At 46.2% G+C, this 15,592-nt stretch overlaps 1 protein-coding gene across 3 annotated transcripts in view; it reads right to left on the bottom strand.

Annotated features, from left to right (window-relative positions):
• Positions 1 to 15,592, bottom strand: part of MAPK8IP1 (mitogen-activated protein kinase 8 interacting protein 1) — a 396,070-nt gene that overhangs the window by 19,995 nt on the left and 360,483 nt on the right. For all 3 annotated transcript variants that reach the window (XM_086959641.1, XM_086959645.1, XM_086959642.1), the window contains exon 10: positions 3,178 to 3,251. In XM_086959641.1, the coding sequence (XP_086815767.1) occupies positions 3,178 to 3,251 (74 nt within the window). The remainder of the gene's footprint in view (positions 1 to 3,177; positions 3,252 to 15,592) is intronic.

The raw sequence follows: 15,592 nt of genomic DNA, 5'->3' as shown, positions 1-15,592 counted from the left end.
CCAGGAACAGTTTTTCAGCTTTCATATGTTCTGGTCCCTGGAGGCCATCTGCTCAGATCTAAGAGTCTGGGGCAGTCACAGCTTCAAAGGCTATTGTCCTACAGCTGAGGCCTGAAGCTGTCATGGCTGCAGAGGCTGGAGCCGCAGAACTGGGACAGCCTCAGATTCTGAGCACTACAGCTGTCAGGGTCTCAGAATCCGAGGGCCCAGACCTGCCATGGCCTCAGAACCTCAGACCTTAGAATCTGAGGGCCCAGAGCTGCCACGGCCTCAGAACTTCAGACCTTAGAATCTGAGGGCCCAGAGATGCCAAGGGCTCAGAACCTCACATCTTAGGATCCGAGGGCCCAGAGCTGCCATGACCTCAGAACTTCAGACCTTAGAATCCGAGGGCCCAGAGCTGTCATGACCTCAGAACTTCAGACCTTAGAATCCGAGGGCCCAGAGCTGCCATGACCTCAGAACTTCAGACCTTAGAATCCGAGGGCCCAGAGCTGCCATGACCTCAGAACTTCAGACCTTAGAATCCGAGGGCCCAGAGCTGCCATGGCCTCAGAACTTCAGACCTTAGAACCCGAGGGCCCAGACCTGCCATGGCCTCAGAACATCAGACCTTAGAATCCAAGGTCCCAGACCTGCCACGGCCTCAGAACTTCAGACCTTAGAATCTGAGGGCCCAGAGATGCCAAGGGCTCAGAACCTCACATCTTAGGATCCGAGGGCCCAGAGCTGCCATGACCTCAGAACTTCAGACCTTAGAATCCGAGGGCCCAGAGCTGCCATGACCTCAGAACTTCAGACTTTAGAATCCGAGGGCCCAGACCTGCCATGGCCTCAGAACCTCAGACCTTAGAATCCGAGGGCCCAGACCTGCCACGGCCTCAGAATCTCAGACCTTAGAATCTGAGGGCCCAGAGCTGCCATGGCCTCAGAACTTCAGACCTTAGAATCTGAGGGCCCCGACCTGCCACGGCCTCAGAACTTCAGACCTTAGAATCCGAGGGCCCAGAGATGCCAAGGGCTCAGACCTCACATCTTAGGATCCGAGGGCCCAGACCTGCCAAGGCCTCAGAACTTCAGACCTTAGAATCCGAGGGCCCAGAGCTGCCCTGACCTCAGAACTTCAGACCTTGATAGTCAGAGCTTTACTAAAGGTGGAGAGGGATAGAGAGAGCGAATGTGTGAACCTGCAAAATAACAAAAAAAGGAAAGTAGAGATTGAAAGAGGTACACAGAACATCCTAGATGGTGGCAGAAATGAAAGATGTTATACTGTCTGTAGTTTGGGGCAAGTACCCCCTTTGAACACTTTATTGTATCTGAAGGTGGGAGTGCAGGGGAGTGATGACTGTGCCATCATCACTGAAGCTCCCTCAAGATGCTAAACAATGTTAACCCTAATCGCCCTGTATGAGCTCAAATAAGGATAGAGAGAGCGGAAGGTAGTGAACATTTGTTGATTCTGTTGTCCTTTGTTTAAAAGGGAAAGGGGTTTGACATTTCTCTTAGGAACCCCAGAGCTCAGCATAGTGAAAAGCAACAAGAATCTAACAGCTCAAGAGCAATGAAAAACCTCACAGTTTGTTTCAAGAAATGACAAACAAAACAGCTATGAAGGTTAAAGAAGCACTAAACCCCTTTGACAGAAGGGAGGATGAGAAGGGACCTCAAAAGCAGAAATCACCCCACTCCTTTAAATACGAGGGCTTGTGACCAGAACAGATCACGTCTGAGCTTCATGACTTATCTTGGACTCGGCAGACATGGCCTTAAGCACAGTGTCAACACACAAGTATAGGCACAGGCTGTTCCTACATCAGATCAAAATGGTTCTTGCGTATCTCTGCTCTTTTACCAGAATTTTTTTTTAATGTCTGTTGAAAGATATCTTCTTGTGGTGACTTTTATGATAACGAGGTGGGTTCCTGACTTCTCATCCAATGAAAAGGGCTGGTAACCACATTGCTACAACTGTTGTTTACTATGGAGAGAGAAACTGGCAAGAGCAGAAGTGTGATTGTCGCCAAACAAACAGGTATTGGGACATACTCGATGGGCCTGATTCACAAAGGTAAACTGAGACAAAAGTAACTTTACGACTTTCGGTATTCACAAAGGGCATTTACGAGTAGTAAAGTTAGACTTTGTGAATTGGGCCCAATGTCTTTGAAAAATTAGACTGTGTTGGCTAACACAGTGGAGGGGCGAAAGGCCAAGATAGCTAAAGCGACTGATAAATACAGAAGACCTAAAGATACCAGGAAGGAATGAGTGACAAAGGTATAAAGGAAGCAGAGGAGAAAGAAAATAGAGAAGCAGCTGAAAAACAGACTAGATCATAGGAAGGAAAGAAGATGCTTCTAAAAGGAAACAAGTATTAAAGGAGCCATCAAAAGAAACAGACCCACATGTACGTAGATCTTATCTTGCGAGTTCCTAATAACACATTTTTGTGTTTCACAATTAGGAAATCGCAAACATGTATATACGAATGTGTCCTTTACACATTTAGCGATTCCTAATGGGGTCACAATTGACCGACCTCAACAATATTCATGAGACTGGTCGCAATTTGAGGGCTATTGAGAATCACTAGAAACACCGTGATGGTGGCCTGCAGAGGTCAGCAGACCGCCATATCTGGTTTTACTTTTAAATAAAGAATCGTTTTTGTTTTTGAAATGCAGCCTGTTTTCCTTAAAGGAAAACGAGATGTGTTTCAAAAACATAAAATGAAACATTTCAGTTTAATTTTTAAGAGCAGGCATTGGTCCCTGGGTCCCAAAGAAAAAAGGGTCCCCTTACCGTTTGCGACTGGGTTATCACCTACTTGAAGTAGGTGGTAAAATGTGAATGTTTTGCGACCACATTTCGGTTGTAAAACATTCCAACTACGCCACTGGGAGTCGCTATTATGAAGGGACGCCATTAACACGCCCCTTCCTGATACTGAATCGCTATTCCATTATGTGATGCAGTAACGGGTTACCAAATGACAAAATAGGGTACTGTACATATAAAAAGGCTTTTATATGGTCGCAAACAGCCTGAATCTGTGAATCGGCCCGTTTGAGACAACAAAAAAGCTACGTACATCCGCCCCATAGTGGGTGAAGTGAGAAAGTCGCGAGGTGGAATATTTTGAGAGCGGGACGAGAGAGAAGGGTGGAGACTTACTTGTTGTTTTTGGGATGGTAGCCACAAAAGGAAATGTTCTTTAACTGGAAAAAATGGCTGCACTTGTTCACCTGCTGTAAGAAAAACAAAAAGACAGGGCAGTGAATGAGGGATGTAGGTACCCACACTCTCTCCGACTCAACAATGATTACTCAGAAGCGTCCTCCACACAAGCCCTCCACACCCCAAAAACTCCCCTACATTCTCATGAGTATTAGCACATCTAGCTGTTTTACACAATACTACACTCACAAGGAGAGCTCATCAGAAAGCAGAAGTAAAGACAAGGGAAGCTTTCAGTGGTGGGAAACCAGGCAGGAGAAGGTATGCCATCTATGTATGCATGGGGGGCCAGATGTGTCCCCCGGAGATAGAACACATAACAAATACCCTCCATACACTGGTTCTTTCCCCTCACTCTGGGGGGCATTTACATCACTGTCTAACATCAGATGGGTCATCGTTACCTGAGCAGCCCTTGCAGCACCATTTCCGTTTTGGCCTTCCTATTGAAAAGCTGTTCCTATTGGCAGCGCGGCTGGTGGGGGCTCCACCATCCGGAACACCACAAACCCCTGCCCCAGTGGGTGTTGGTTAGGAGGGGTGGGTGGACGGACTCAGACCTCCCATCACCGCCCACTAGTCATTGCTCCCAGTTGTCTTTGGTTATCACACAATCTCTTCCTCACACAATAATCAGGGGTGGGTTTTAGGGGTTCTGCATAAAGGACTTTGCAAGTTTGAGCAGAACACCAGGTAAGGACACATGTTGCCAAAAAAGATATTTTTCTAGAAATGTGTCCCATAGTGCCTAGAAACAGCAATACCTGAATTGCTTTACTTTAATCTAGACGTAATATTCTCCAAATGCTTTGTCTCCAGGGCAAAGACTCGCACTCCAGGCCAGAGACCGACTCTCCACAGGGAGGCACGTGTACGTATGTATGGACTTATGTGTGTATGTATTTATGTATTGTAGATAGGGTTGAGTGCTAAACTCTACTTTGCTGTCGAAGTTTGCAGAGTTTTCATAGAGCGGAGTTCTGGAAAAAACTCTGTGAACCGCCGCATGGCGGAGTTTTTCTCGCACACAGCTTGCCAATGGTAAGTTGCAGACCACAAGCGAGAAAAATTGAGCGCTAAGACAAGTCCTGGCACAATTTCTCAATGCGGGCGGTCGCAGCAGGTGTCTACCGTTTATGTTCAGAATGCTGCTACTCGATCAGAAAATCAAGCAGCAGAAAGAAACAGCGCCCTCTGTCGCAGCACGTGGTGGTGCTCGCTCTGATTTTACAGTGTGGAACAAGCTCCCGGTGCTAAAAATCTACGAAATTCCCCCACTTCCCAAACTACGAGGATTCTCGCAGAGTTTTTATGTAACTCCGCGGAGAAAAACTCTGTGAGTTCCACCCAACTCTAATTGTAGGTATTTGTGGAGGGGCCAGAATCCCTTCAGCTGCAGAAGTGACTGTCTACATCCCTTGGAGGCTCAGGTAGGAATGCTGCAGGTGCTGCAGCAAACCCTGAGGGAGAAGCTGCCAAATACATCACCAGTGTCCAAGTCTAAAAGAGTATGAAAAACCCTTAATCTGGGTGTATTTTAGGTATAGAAGACATGCATTCATGGTGGGCATATCTTGGTGGGACAAACCATTTTATCCGAGAAGTGCGAGGGGAGCTGGGGAGTGATCTAGATAAAGCGGAATGGGAGAATGGTCCATTCCAGTGTCATCATTTAACCTTTTCTAGTGCGCTCCTTCGGCTATTGCCTCGAGGAGCTACATTCTCCTATCCATCGGACTTACAGTTCATACCATGGATTGGGAGGTCCATGAATAAACTCTGCACTGCAGGCAGGCGGCTAGCCCATCAGAAACAAACCCCATCTGGCACTTCATCCAGTTAACCAGAGGCCTCTGGGTTTGCCTGTGCATCTACTTGCACCCTACGATCCCTAAAACTGGAGGCGCATTGAAGCCTACTGCTCACCCGCGATGCTGCAGCATGTCCACTCATATTCAGGCATTATGCTTTAATTGCAACAAAGAAGCCCATATCCACAGAGAGAACTAAAGACCTGAATGTTTGAATGATCAAACCTCCACGCAGCAGCCAACAGCGCCAGCGCCTCGAGAGCCTTGCGGGTGCTACGCCGCGCTTTATAAATGCATGACTGATTGATTGAAAGCAGTCCAATGCTCCTTATGGACAACACCTATATCTCCTCATATGCAGCCCCCAACTCCATGGGGCCCTGGTCTGTAGCACCCCTCACTTCCAAACCCAGATGAGCACAGAGTCAGGATTGGCTGGTGACAGGGCGCAGGTCCATTAGGAAAATAAACATATCGGGCATACAAAAACATTTACTTTTAGGACCGATGCATCTTACCATGGCTGTACACGGAGAATGTCAATCTTTGGGTGGCAGGTGGGTGTTAAGGGAGTATGGCAGAGAGACTGGGGAAGTTGAAAGGACAGTTGTCAATAGGATCAGAATTGCTGGAGGCCTGGGAATGAAGTGTGACCAGTAACTCTCTCTTGCAGGGAAAGCATGATTAGGTGACTAAACTTGGGTATTCATTTTACATGAGGTGTCTATCTAAGATCTGTACTTTCTTCTTTTGTAAATTAATAAGTGATATGACGTGATTTACAATCAAAGTCATTTCCGTGGGAAAGAATCTGTCAGACTTATCACTGAATGACCGGTTAGTCCAGCTCAACAAGCGATGCACTCGCAGGTCAGCTAGGAGTGATGGCTGCTGCTGGCATAGTGGACAGAGGATTCATCTGGCACACCTGAGACAAGTGCAACACCTTGGGACTTTCACAAAATGTAATGTACCCTAGGGCTTTTGGATGGATCCTTTTACTTCTCTCTCACTATTATAAGACACAGTAGCAACTCTCAAGGAATCCAGAAATGTACAGAACTAAGAGCCAGTGTGTAAAACCAGAGACTGAAAGCAGAACAGGTTCAGGATTAAAGGACTAAACAAAGTGAGCATGTGTGGTGTGCAATGCTTCAGCATTAAAAAAAGCCATATAAAAGGAAAAAAGTAGACAACAACCACATCGCTGACAACATAGAAGGATGATATAACAAGAAGCATCGCCAAAATGAGAGAGCGACACAATTGGTTTTGCCAATGTTTGACTGTCCATGTTAAAAGTATGGAAAGTGACAGCGATAGAACACTCCCGCCATCATACCTCTCCCACGCATCTCGCGCTCTCCCCTTGTTCATCATGCTGCATACCTCGTTCTTAGTGGAAATGGTGAGCCTTACAAGCAGACTTGAATGATATGCCCCTCAGGCGAAAGTTGGCGGGTTAGAGCTGCATTGCGAGCTATGGTACCTAGACTGCAGCCTCATGATCGCCAAGACACCGGGATTATACCTATAAGAGATCAGGCCTTGCCATTGTATTTCCTGTTATCCTCATCAGCTTACACTGCATGTAATGTCTCTGAAAACAACCTAGATTGCATGACACTAATGGACCCCATGTAATGGCACCCGTCCTTTGGCTGCAAAGATTGGGTATAATACTGTGAAGACGACAGCTGATAATGTTATTGAGATATCAATAAAAACATGTTATAAAAAAAAGTATGTAAAGCAATTAAAACATTGCTTCCTATATCTTCAAGATGGCCGCCCCTCGAGAATGATGCAACGCACATTGCATAACACAGTATGACAACCATCTTGAAAGTGTACGAATCAATGCTTGGCTGTTTTTCACTCTTGGCTATTCCAATTCTGGTGGTTTGACATTAGTGACGCAAATGGCCACAACCGCCATGGAGAGTAGCAACCACTAGGAAGTGCGAAAAGACCCAGGGCGTAGTTGAGGCTACTATCTAGAGCCTGGCATGCAATGGAGGAGTGTCAGCAATAAAGGTGCTAGTGGAGAGACTGGGTATCAACCATGAAACCTCAGCCCCCCCTCCGACGCATCTGCCTGCATGGGCAGCTTCTCCCCATTCACAGAGGTAGAAGTTGCAAAAACAATGGGGGAAGCTAAGTCAGGGTCTCCCCTTGACCCCTGTCCCCACTTTGTCTTCGCCCAGATTAATCTGCCCATACGTTACCCAGCTATTCATTAACTTGCTGGATACTGCAGTATTTCCAGAAACATGGAAACAGGCTGAAGTAACCCCCTTCTGAAGAAAGCAGGAACAGACGTGCGTAATCCGTCAAATTACCAACTTATTTCCCAACTGCCGTACCTCTCCAAAGTCATGGAAACATTGGTTAATAGACAGCTGTCGAACTATCTTGAGTCAAACGATCTACTAGACAACTCCCAAACTGCTTTAGAGCCACCAACAGCACGGAAGCAACCCTCCTAGCCGTGTCAGACAATATAAGATCTTTGGTTGACCAAGGGAAAGCCGCCGCCTTGATTTTATTAGACCTATCGGCGGCGTTCGACACTGTCTCACACAATCGCCTACTGGAGATTCTTCATGGAAAAGAAGTTGATGCTAAAGCCCTTCAATGGCTGAGCTCCTTCTTGAATACTAGAATGCAGAGAGTACAAATCAGGGCGTTCTCATTTAAACCAAAACCCATCAGCTACGGTGTTCCACCGGGGGCATCACTGAGCCCCACACTTTTTAATGTCTATGTGTCATCTCTGGCAAAAAATCAGTCAGAAGTGCGGCTTTGGTATCGGCTCCTACGCAGGTGATACTCAACCGCTGCTAACCATTGGAGAACAGCACGAGAACACAAGACTAAAACGGAATAACTGTCTCTCGGAGATGGCAACCTGGATGGCAGAACACGGTCTTTAAACTAAATGCAGGTAAATCTGAAATTTTACTCTTTGGAGGAGCCAAACCTGTCTGGAACACCACCTGGTGGCCCCAGACACTGGGGGATGCCCCAGTTCCAAAGCAATGCAAACAAATCTGGCGGTCCTCATGGACAATACCCTATCCATGCAGAACTATGTGCGGGTTCTCTGTGGAAGAAGCTTCGCGATGTTGAAGCTTCTAAGAAGGCTATTTCCTTGGATCCCCCCAAGAATTTAGGAGAACTGTCACGCAGGCATTACTTACCAGCAGATTGGATTATGGTAATTCACTATTTGTGGGCATGCCAGACTACCTTTTCACACGACTACAGGTGGTGCAAAATGCTGCTGCCAAACTGGGATGTAACAAAGACAGACTCAGCTCATCGTCCGAGTGCCTGAAACTACTTCATTGGCTGCCAATGTGCCAAAGAGAGACATTTTAGCTGTTCAGCTACACAACAAGGCCCTTCACCAACGGGGGCCTTTTATCCTACAGTGGAAAGTTGAATTTTATGTACCCACTAGGTGCTTATCATCCCGGTCCCTAGCTCTATCATGAACAAAACGCATTAGGAAAACAAGAACAGGGGGTCGTAGCTTCTCATACTTGGCAACAAAACCCTGGAATGACCTACCATAAGAACTCCGCCTCACAGAGGACTATCTTGTCTTCAGGAAAAAACTCAAGACTCACTTGTTCTCTGGAAAATAATACTGGCCAAATTCATGAACCAACCAGTTACACACCAGAAGCCCGAGCACAGCACCATGATATCCTCAAATACAAATAAAGAGAACATCCAGGGCATCAGAAAAGCCACTGTCTGGAGCATGGCGCACTGCCACGGAGCATCAGGACGGAGGGTGGAGTGTGGAAGGAGAGAGATTAGGTGAGTCAAGGGAATCAGTAACGAGTGCGAGCACGCGCTGAAAGCCAAGAAATGCACTTCCATGGAGTGCTTAACAAGCGAAAAAATAAAATACAAAAAACAAAAATGTAGTTGTATGATATCAGAAGTAGGAAGCTGCACCCTAGCCAATCAGAGCAAGTCTATAAATGCTCTACTCAGAGGTCAACCACAGAATAGGGAGAAATCCACCTAATAAAGCTCAGGGAATTGAGACTGACAAGAAAGCGATCTTATCACGAGCAAAAGCTGACTTTGTGTGCTACTGTGTACAACAGCACTGTCTGCAACAGACAGCAAGAGCTGTCTGTAGCAAGACTGCAAAAAAGAAAACAAAGGTTATAGCAGCCTGTCAGTAAATTGAAAGGGGTAGGCACAGGATCAAAAAAGCCTGTGGCAGGAGCAAGCCAGAAATTAGAAAAGGAATCTCATCTGCACCCAACCAACTCATCAACGTCATCTCATGACAAAAAAAATATACATAACAGGCATCAAAATGAGAGCAGAAAACATAGTGAGAGCTAACGTGAGACAGCCTAAGGTAGCTGGCAGATGAATGGAGAACCAGCAAGTTCACAACCCTCTGGAAGTCATCCTACTTGCCTACAAAAATAACATTTAACAGAGACAGATCGACCAATGATGGCAGGCACACGTATGAGTGACTAGAGGAAGATCCAGCAAGAACAAGTTCTGGCAAAAAGGAACTTCTAAGGTGTCAGCAGGGCAGTGGTACACAGCAGTAACACGATAAAAGACCCCACCACACCTCTTCAACACTTCGAGTGCTTACCCAGTATGCACGCCAATGAAGAGAACCCTTCCGTTTGTAAGCAGAGCCTACCACTACTCTTCAACACTTCGATTGCTTACCCCAATTACACGCCAATGAAGAGAACCCTTCTATTTGTATGTTGAGCCTACCACTCCTCTTCAATAACACTTTGATTGCTCTCCCCACATACATGCCAATGAAGAGAACCCTTCCGTTTGTAAGCAGAGCCTACCACCCCTTCAACAATTTGATTGTACACCCCACTTACACGCCAATGAAGAGAGCACTTCCGTTTGTAAGCAGAGCCTACCACTACTCTTCAAAACTTCGATCCTTCACCCCACATACATGCCAATGAAGAGAGCACTTCCGTTTGTAAGCAGAGCCTACCACTACTCTTCAAAACTTCGATCCTTCACCCCACATACATGCCAATGAAGAGAACCCTTCCATTTGTAATCAGAGCCTACCACTACTCTTCAGTACTTTGAGTGCTTACCCACATACACACAAATGAAGAGAAGCCTTCCATTTGTAATCAGAACCTCTCCCTCCTCTTCAACACTCCGATTACTCAACCCTCATACACGCCAATAAAGAGAAGCCTTCCATTTGTAATCAGAGCCTATCCCTCCTCTTCAACACTCCGATTACTCAACCCTCATACACGCCAATAAAGAGAAGCCTTCCATTTGTAATCAGAGCCTATCCCTCCTCTTCAACACTCCGATTACTCAACCCTCATACACGCCAATAAAGAGAAGCCTTCCATTTGTAATCAGAGCCTATCCCTCCTCTTCAACACTCCGATTACTCAACCCTCATACACGCCAATAAAGAGAAGCCTTCCATTTGTAATCAGAGCCTATCCCTCCTCTTCAACACTCCGATTACTCAACCCTCATACACGCCAATAAAGAGAAGCCTTCCATTTGTAATCAGAGCCTATCCCTCCTCTTCAACACTCCGATTACTCAACCCTCATACACGCCAATAAAGAGAAGCCTTCCATTTGTAAGCAGAGCCTATCCCTCCTCTTCAACCCTCCGATTACTCAACCCTCATACACGCGAATAAAGAGAAGCCTTCCATTTGTAATCAGAGCCTATCCCTCCTCTTCAACACTCCGATTACTCAACCCTCATACACGCCAATGAAGAGAAGCCTTCCATTTGTAAGCAGAGCCTATCCCTCCTCTTCAACACTCCGATTACTCAACCCTCATACACGCGAATAAAGAGAAGCCTTCCATTTGTAAGCAGAGCCTATCCCTCCTCTTCAACACTCCGATTACTCAACCCTCATACACGCGAATAAAGAGAAGCCTTCCATTTGTAATCAGAGCCTATCCCTCCTCTTCAACACTCCGATTACTCAACCCTCATACACGCCAATGAAGAGAAGCCTTCCATTTGTAAGCAGAGCCTATCCCTCCTCTTCAACACTCCGATTACTCAACCCTCATACACGCCAATAAAGAGAAGCCTTCCATTTGTAAGCAGAGCCTATCCCTCCTCTTCAACACTCCGATTACTCAACCCTCATACACGCGAATAAAGAGAAGCCTTCCATTTGTAATCAGAGCCTATCCCTCCTCTTCAACACTCCGATTACTCAACCCTCATACACGCCAATGAAGAGAAGCCTTCCATTTGTAAGCAGAGCCTATCCCTCCTCTTCAACACTCCGATTACTCAACCCTCATACACGCGAATAAAGAGAAGCCTTCCATTTGTAAGCAGAGCCTATCCCTCCTCTTCAACACTCCGATTACTCAACCCTCATACACGCGAATAAAGAGAAGCCTTCCATTTGTAATCAGAGCCTATCCCTCCTCTTCAACACTCCGATTACTCAACCCTCATACACGCCAATGAAGAGAAGCCTTCCATTTGTAAGCAGAGCCCACCACTCCTCTTCAATACTTTGAGTGCTTACCCACATACACGCCAATAAAGAGAAGCCTTCCATTTGTAATCAGAACCTCTCCCTCCTCTTCAACACTCCGATTACTCAACCCTCATACACGCCAATGAAGAAAAGCCTTCCATTTGTAAGCAGAGCCTATCCCTCATCTTCAACAATTTGATTGCTCACCCACATACACGCCAATGAAGAGAACCCTTCTATTTGTATGTGGAGCCTACCACTACTCTTCAATACTTCGAGTGCTTACTCGACTTACAGGCCAATAATGAGAACCCTTCCATTTGTAAATGAAGCCTACCACTCCTCTTCAACACTTCAATTGCTTACCCCACATACACACCAATGAAGAGAACCCTCCCATTTGTAAGCAGAGCCTACCACTCCTTTTTAAACACTTCAATTGCGCACTCCACATAAACAACAACCAAGTGAGCCCTTCTATTTGTAAACAGAGCCTGCCACTCTCCTACAAACACGCTGCGATGGCTTACCCCACATGATGCAGATAAAGAACACTTCCATTCTCGCTTTACCGTGCCACTTAAGATGCGACACTCCTTGCTGTATAGCGAGGTATAGCTAGGATTACGCTACATAATACCCACACATACATATGTACATACATACCCAACATGAAAGAGAGGACCAAACATCCTGAAAAACTCAGAAGAAATGGAAGGAAAAGGAAACGCAGCTTGGTTCTAAAATCTCATTATTCACAGCAGCCAACCACGGTGCAATTGAATCTCAAATGCGACAAGTTGTTAAGTAGATTCCGGCTTTTGAATGTGAAACAATTTGGTGTACCTTAATCAGAGGATGCAATTATTTAAAGAAATTCTAGCTTAGTACAAATGCCTCCAACACAAGTCAAGTGTTGAATCTTAACTATGAGACTCAAATGACACAGTAACAGAAATGGCAAAATGAAAGGCAGTTTACTGGTCAATTTTTGCAACCGTATGGGAAAGGATGTGTTGATGTCACTGAATCGCCCATGAGAGCCTGTTGACTTTAATATTTTGTTTGATGGTCCAGTATTGTGTTTACAACATTTTCATTGGTATTTTTCCATTAACAGTTTTTTACAATGACAAGGTACAGTTTAAGTAGCAAAACTCTATTACACGGATAGAGCATGACAAGATTTGGTAATAAACTTAAAAAACATAAATGCCATTATCTTTTACCACATCTGACATGACTTAAAGCTCAAGATCAGGAGAAGATTTGGCAGTGAGACACAGACGCTTCCATGAGACATGCCGTCACGTTAATATACATTATGAGATTAATTGCAGAGTCTGTTCTTTGGGATTGAACATCAGTTGAATAACCATGGTTAGTGTTGGAGCGGGTCTGAAGTCGAGCAGGGAATATCGTTACAATTTAATATCATAGCCAAAATATCTTGGACAAACATATTGACAGGTATTAAAGATTTGCTGCACATAACACCATATATATGCATTTTCGATGGTAAATATAGATGTGGAGTTAAGAACAGTAAATCTATACTCCCTAGAAGCACTTACCTTTCGATGTTTTGGCTCCCATATTATAGTCTTATAGCCCGGCGTAGCGGGCTATACCACCTATTAAAGGCCCGCTCCAGCATTCTTTAACAAGGGAGCTGGACTTTAATAGCCATATAGCCCAGCTACGCAGGGCTGTAAGGCTATTAGAATATTCTGCCACTATAGGGCAGAATGTTCTAATAAACCAAACAAAGGCTTCAGGGAGCGCGAGGGGATTGAAATCCCCTTAGGCACCCCGAAGCCTTTGTTTACAGCCAGACTGTGAACAAAGAAACATTGGAATGTTGGAGCTCCGGGCTTATCCCAGCCATTATAAGCCCAGAGCGACTCCATTATTTTCAATGGATCTTCCAAAATTCCAATGTTCTAGTATAGCCTTATAGCCTGCCGTAGCGGGCTATACCGCTATTAAAAGCCCGCTACAGCGTTAAAGGCACGAGCCGAAGGGAAGGGACTTTAACAATGGAGCTGGACTTTAATAGCAGGTATAGCACAGCTGCGAAGAGCTATAAGGGTATTAGAACATTCTTCCACTAGAGGGCAGAATGTTCCTACAAATAAAACAAACGCTTCTCTGAGTTTGTGGGGTTTAAATTCCCTCGGGCTCCGAGAGGCCTTTGAAAACAACATTGGAATGTTGCTTTGCGGGCCTTTACTGGCCAGTGAAATCATGGAGCACTCCATTGTCTTCAATAGAGCCTCCAACATTCCAATGTTCTAACAAAGGATGATGCTATTCCTGCTTATCAGTTCAGACTGCAACCCGTAGTTCTTCATTTTAGGTTTATAGTGTCTCTGTGTATTTAAAATTTAGTTTGTTGGCCCTTGCATTCATGGGGCCAAAGTCTACCTCAAAGGGGTTCAGAAAACCCAACCTACCAATGCCAAAAAGAAAAGCAAAAACATGAAAACATGAAGATGAGAAAACAATATTAAAATCTAAAAACAATCCCACGTATGACAGCAGTTACCAGGAGGGCACATACTTCATGGTAAAACTGACAAATAAAAATTAGCCTACTATCTCAAGGAATTAAATTAATGATGTTAAATACATTGGGGCCATTCACACAGGTCAATTTACACATTAATAAAACTACACGTGTAAATTTACTCATACTTTGGAGTAAATGTACTGCTTTTGATTATTCACTATTTCAGAGTGTGAATTTACTTGAAGGTTTAGACTTACTCTTCACTCTCGAATACCAGGGGGTGGAGCCAAATTTAAAAATGTAAACTTACTGCTTGTAACTTTTCACACATAGGCAGAGATCTCCCCCACCGTGGTGGAGATCTAAACCATCATGGTCGAGATCTACACCGCAATGGTGCAGACCTAGACCACCATGGTGGAGATCCCTGCTCCTGTAGTGGAGATCTAAACCATCATGGTGAAGATCTACACCACAATGGTGCAGACCTAGACCACCATGGTGGAGATCCCTGCTGCTGTGGTGGAGATCTACACCACAATAGTGCAGACCTAGACCGTCATGTTGGAGATCCCTACTGCTATGGAGGAGATCTCCAGAACTGTGGTGGACATATCCCCTACCGTGGTGAGAATCTCTCTGTGGAAATGAATAGGAAAAATTATTAAAGTTCATTCATTAAACAAATATATATAATGTGCTGTAAAATATAAATGTAAAATGAAAATAGGTATTTTTATCTTAGTACTAATAAAATACAATTTTAGAGGATAAAACCTCTTCAAAATAAATGTGTAGGGGTGTGGCCAAGATGGCGTCCGAGTGAGACGCTTTCTCCGGTCTCTCCGGCGCCGGGCCGAACAAAGCCACTTATAGCACGGTCCTGGTGTGGCTGCCCGGGTCCTGTAGGGTGGCGGAGGTGCCCCCAGCACAGCGGAGTGCAGCGGTACCGCTGGAGGAGCGGTGTGACGCTGAGGACGCCTGCCGGGATCCCTAGCCTTTGGGGCCTACGAAGCACCGGCCTCCCGTGATCGGGGAGCCGGCTTGGTGACTGCGGCGCTCGCGGTGCTTGGCGAGGCGCCGCCGGACCGCATCCAGAACCTGCCGGCGGTGGGAGCGGAGCTCCTGCCGGCAGGGAAACGTGCCTGGACTTTGGAGCCCTGTCGGAGAGGACGGCGAGGACGGCCGGGAAGTTGCGGTGACTCCGGCGGCAGGACGGAGGAGGTGCGGTGAGAGCGCCGCGGAGCATCCGGGCACGGCGGGCCACCGGCGGGTGGCGCAGTGCGGAGTGGAGTGGAGCTACACGGGGCCCAGTACTGCTGGGGGAACGAGCAGTGCAAGGACAAGGACGGGGCCCAGCAGCGGTGTCAGCGGGGTGAGTGCTTCCCCAGGGAAGGCGGGAGCGGCCATATTGCCTGGGACGACGGGACCTGGCGCTACACACGGCAGCTGCGGCGCTGCTCTGGGCAGACGGGCGTGGGCTGGCTGGCCATCTGAATTGGTCGCGTGGAGCCA

Source organism: Lissotriton vulgaris, chromosome 2_2 (genome assembly GCF_964263255.1).
Source record: "Lissotriton vulgaris chromosome 2_2, aLisVul1.2, whole genome shotgun sequence".
Taxonomy (NCBI): Eukaryota; Metazoa; Chordata; class Amphibia; order Caudata; family Salamandridae; genus Lissotriton; species Lissotriton vulgaris.
The sequence above is the reverse complement of the archived record's forward strand: the minus strand, read 5'-3'. Positions and strand labels throughout refer to the sequence as shown.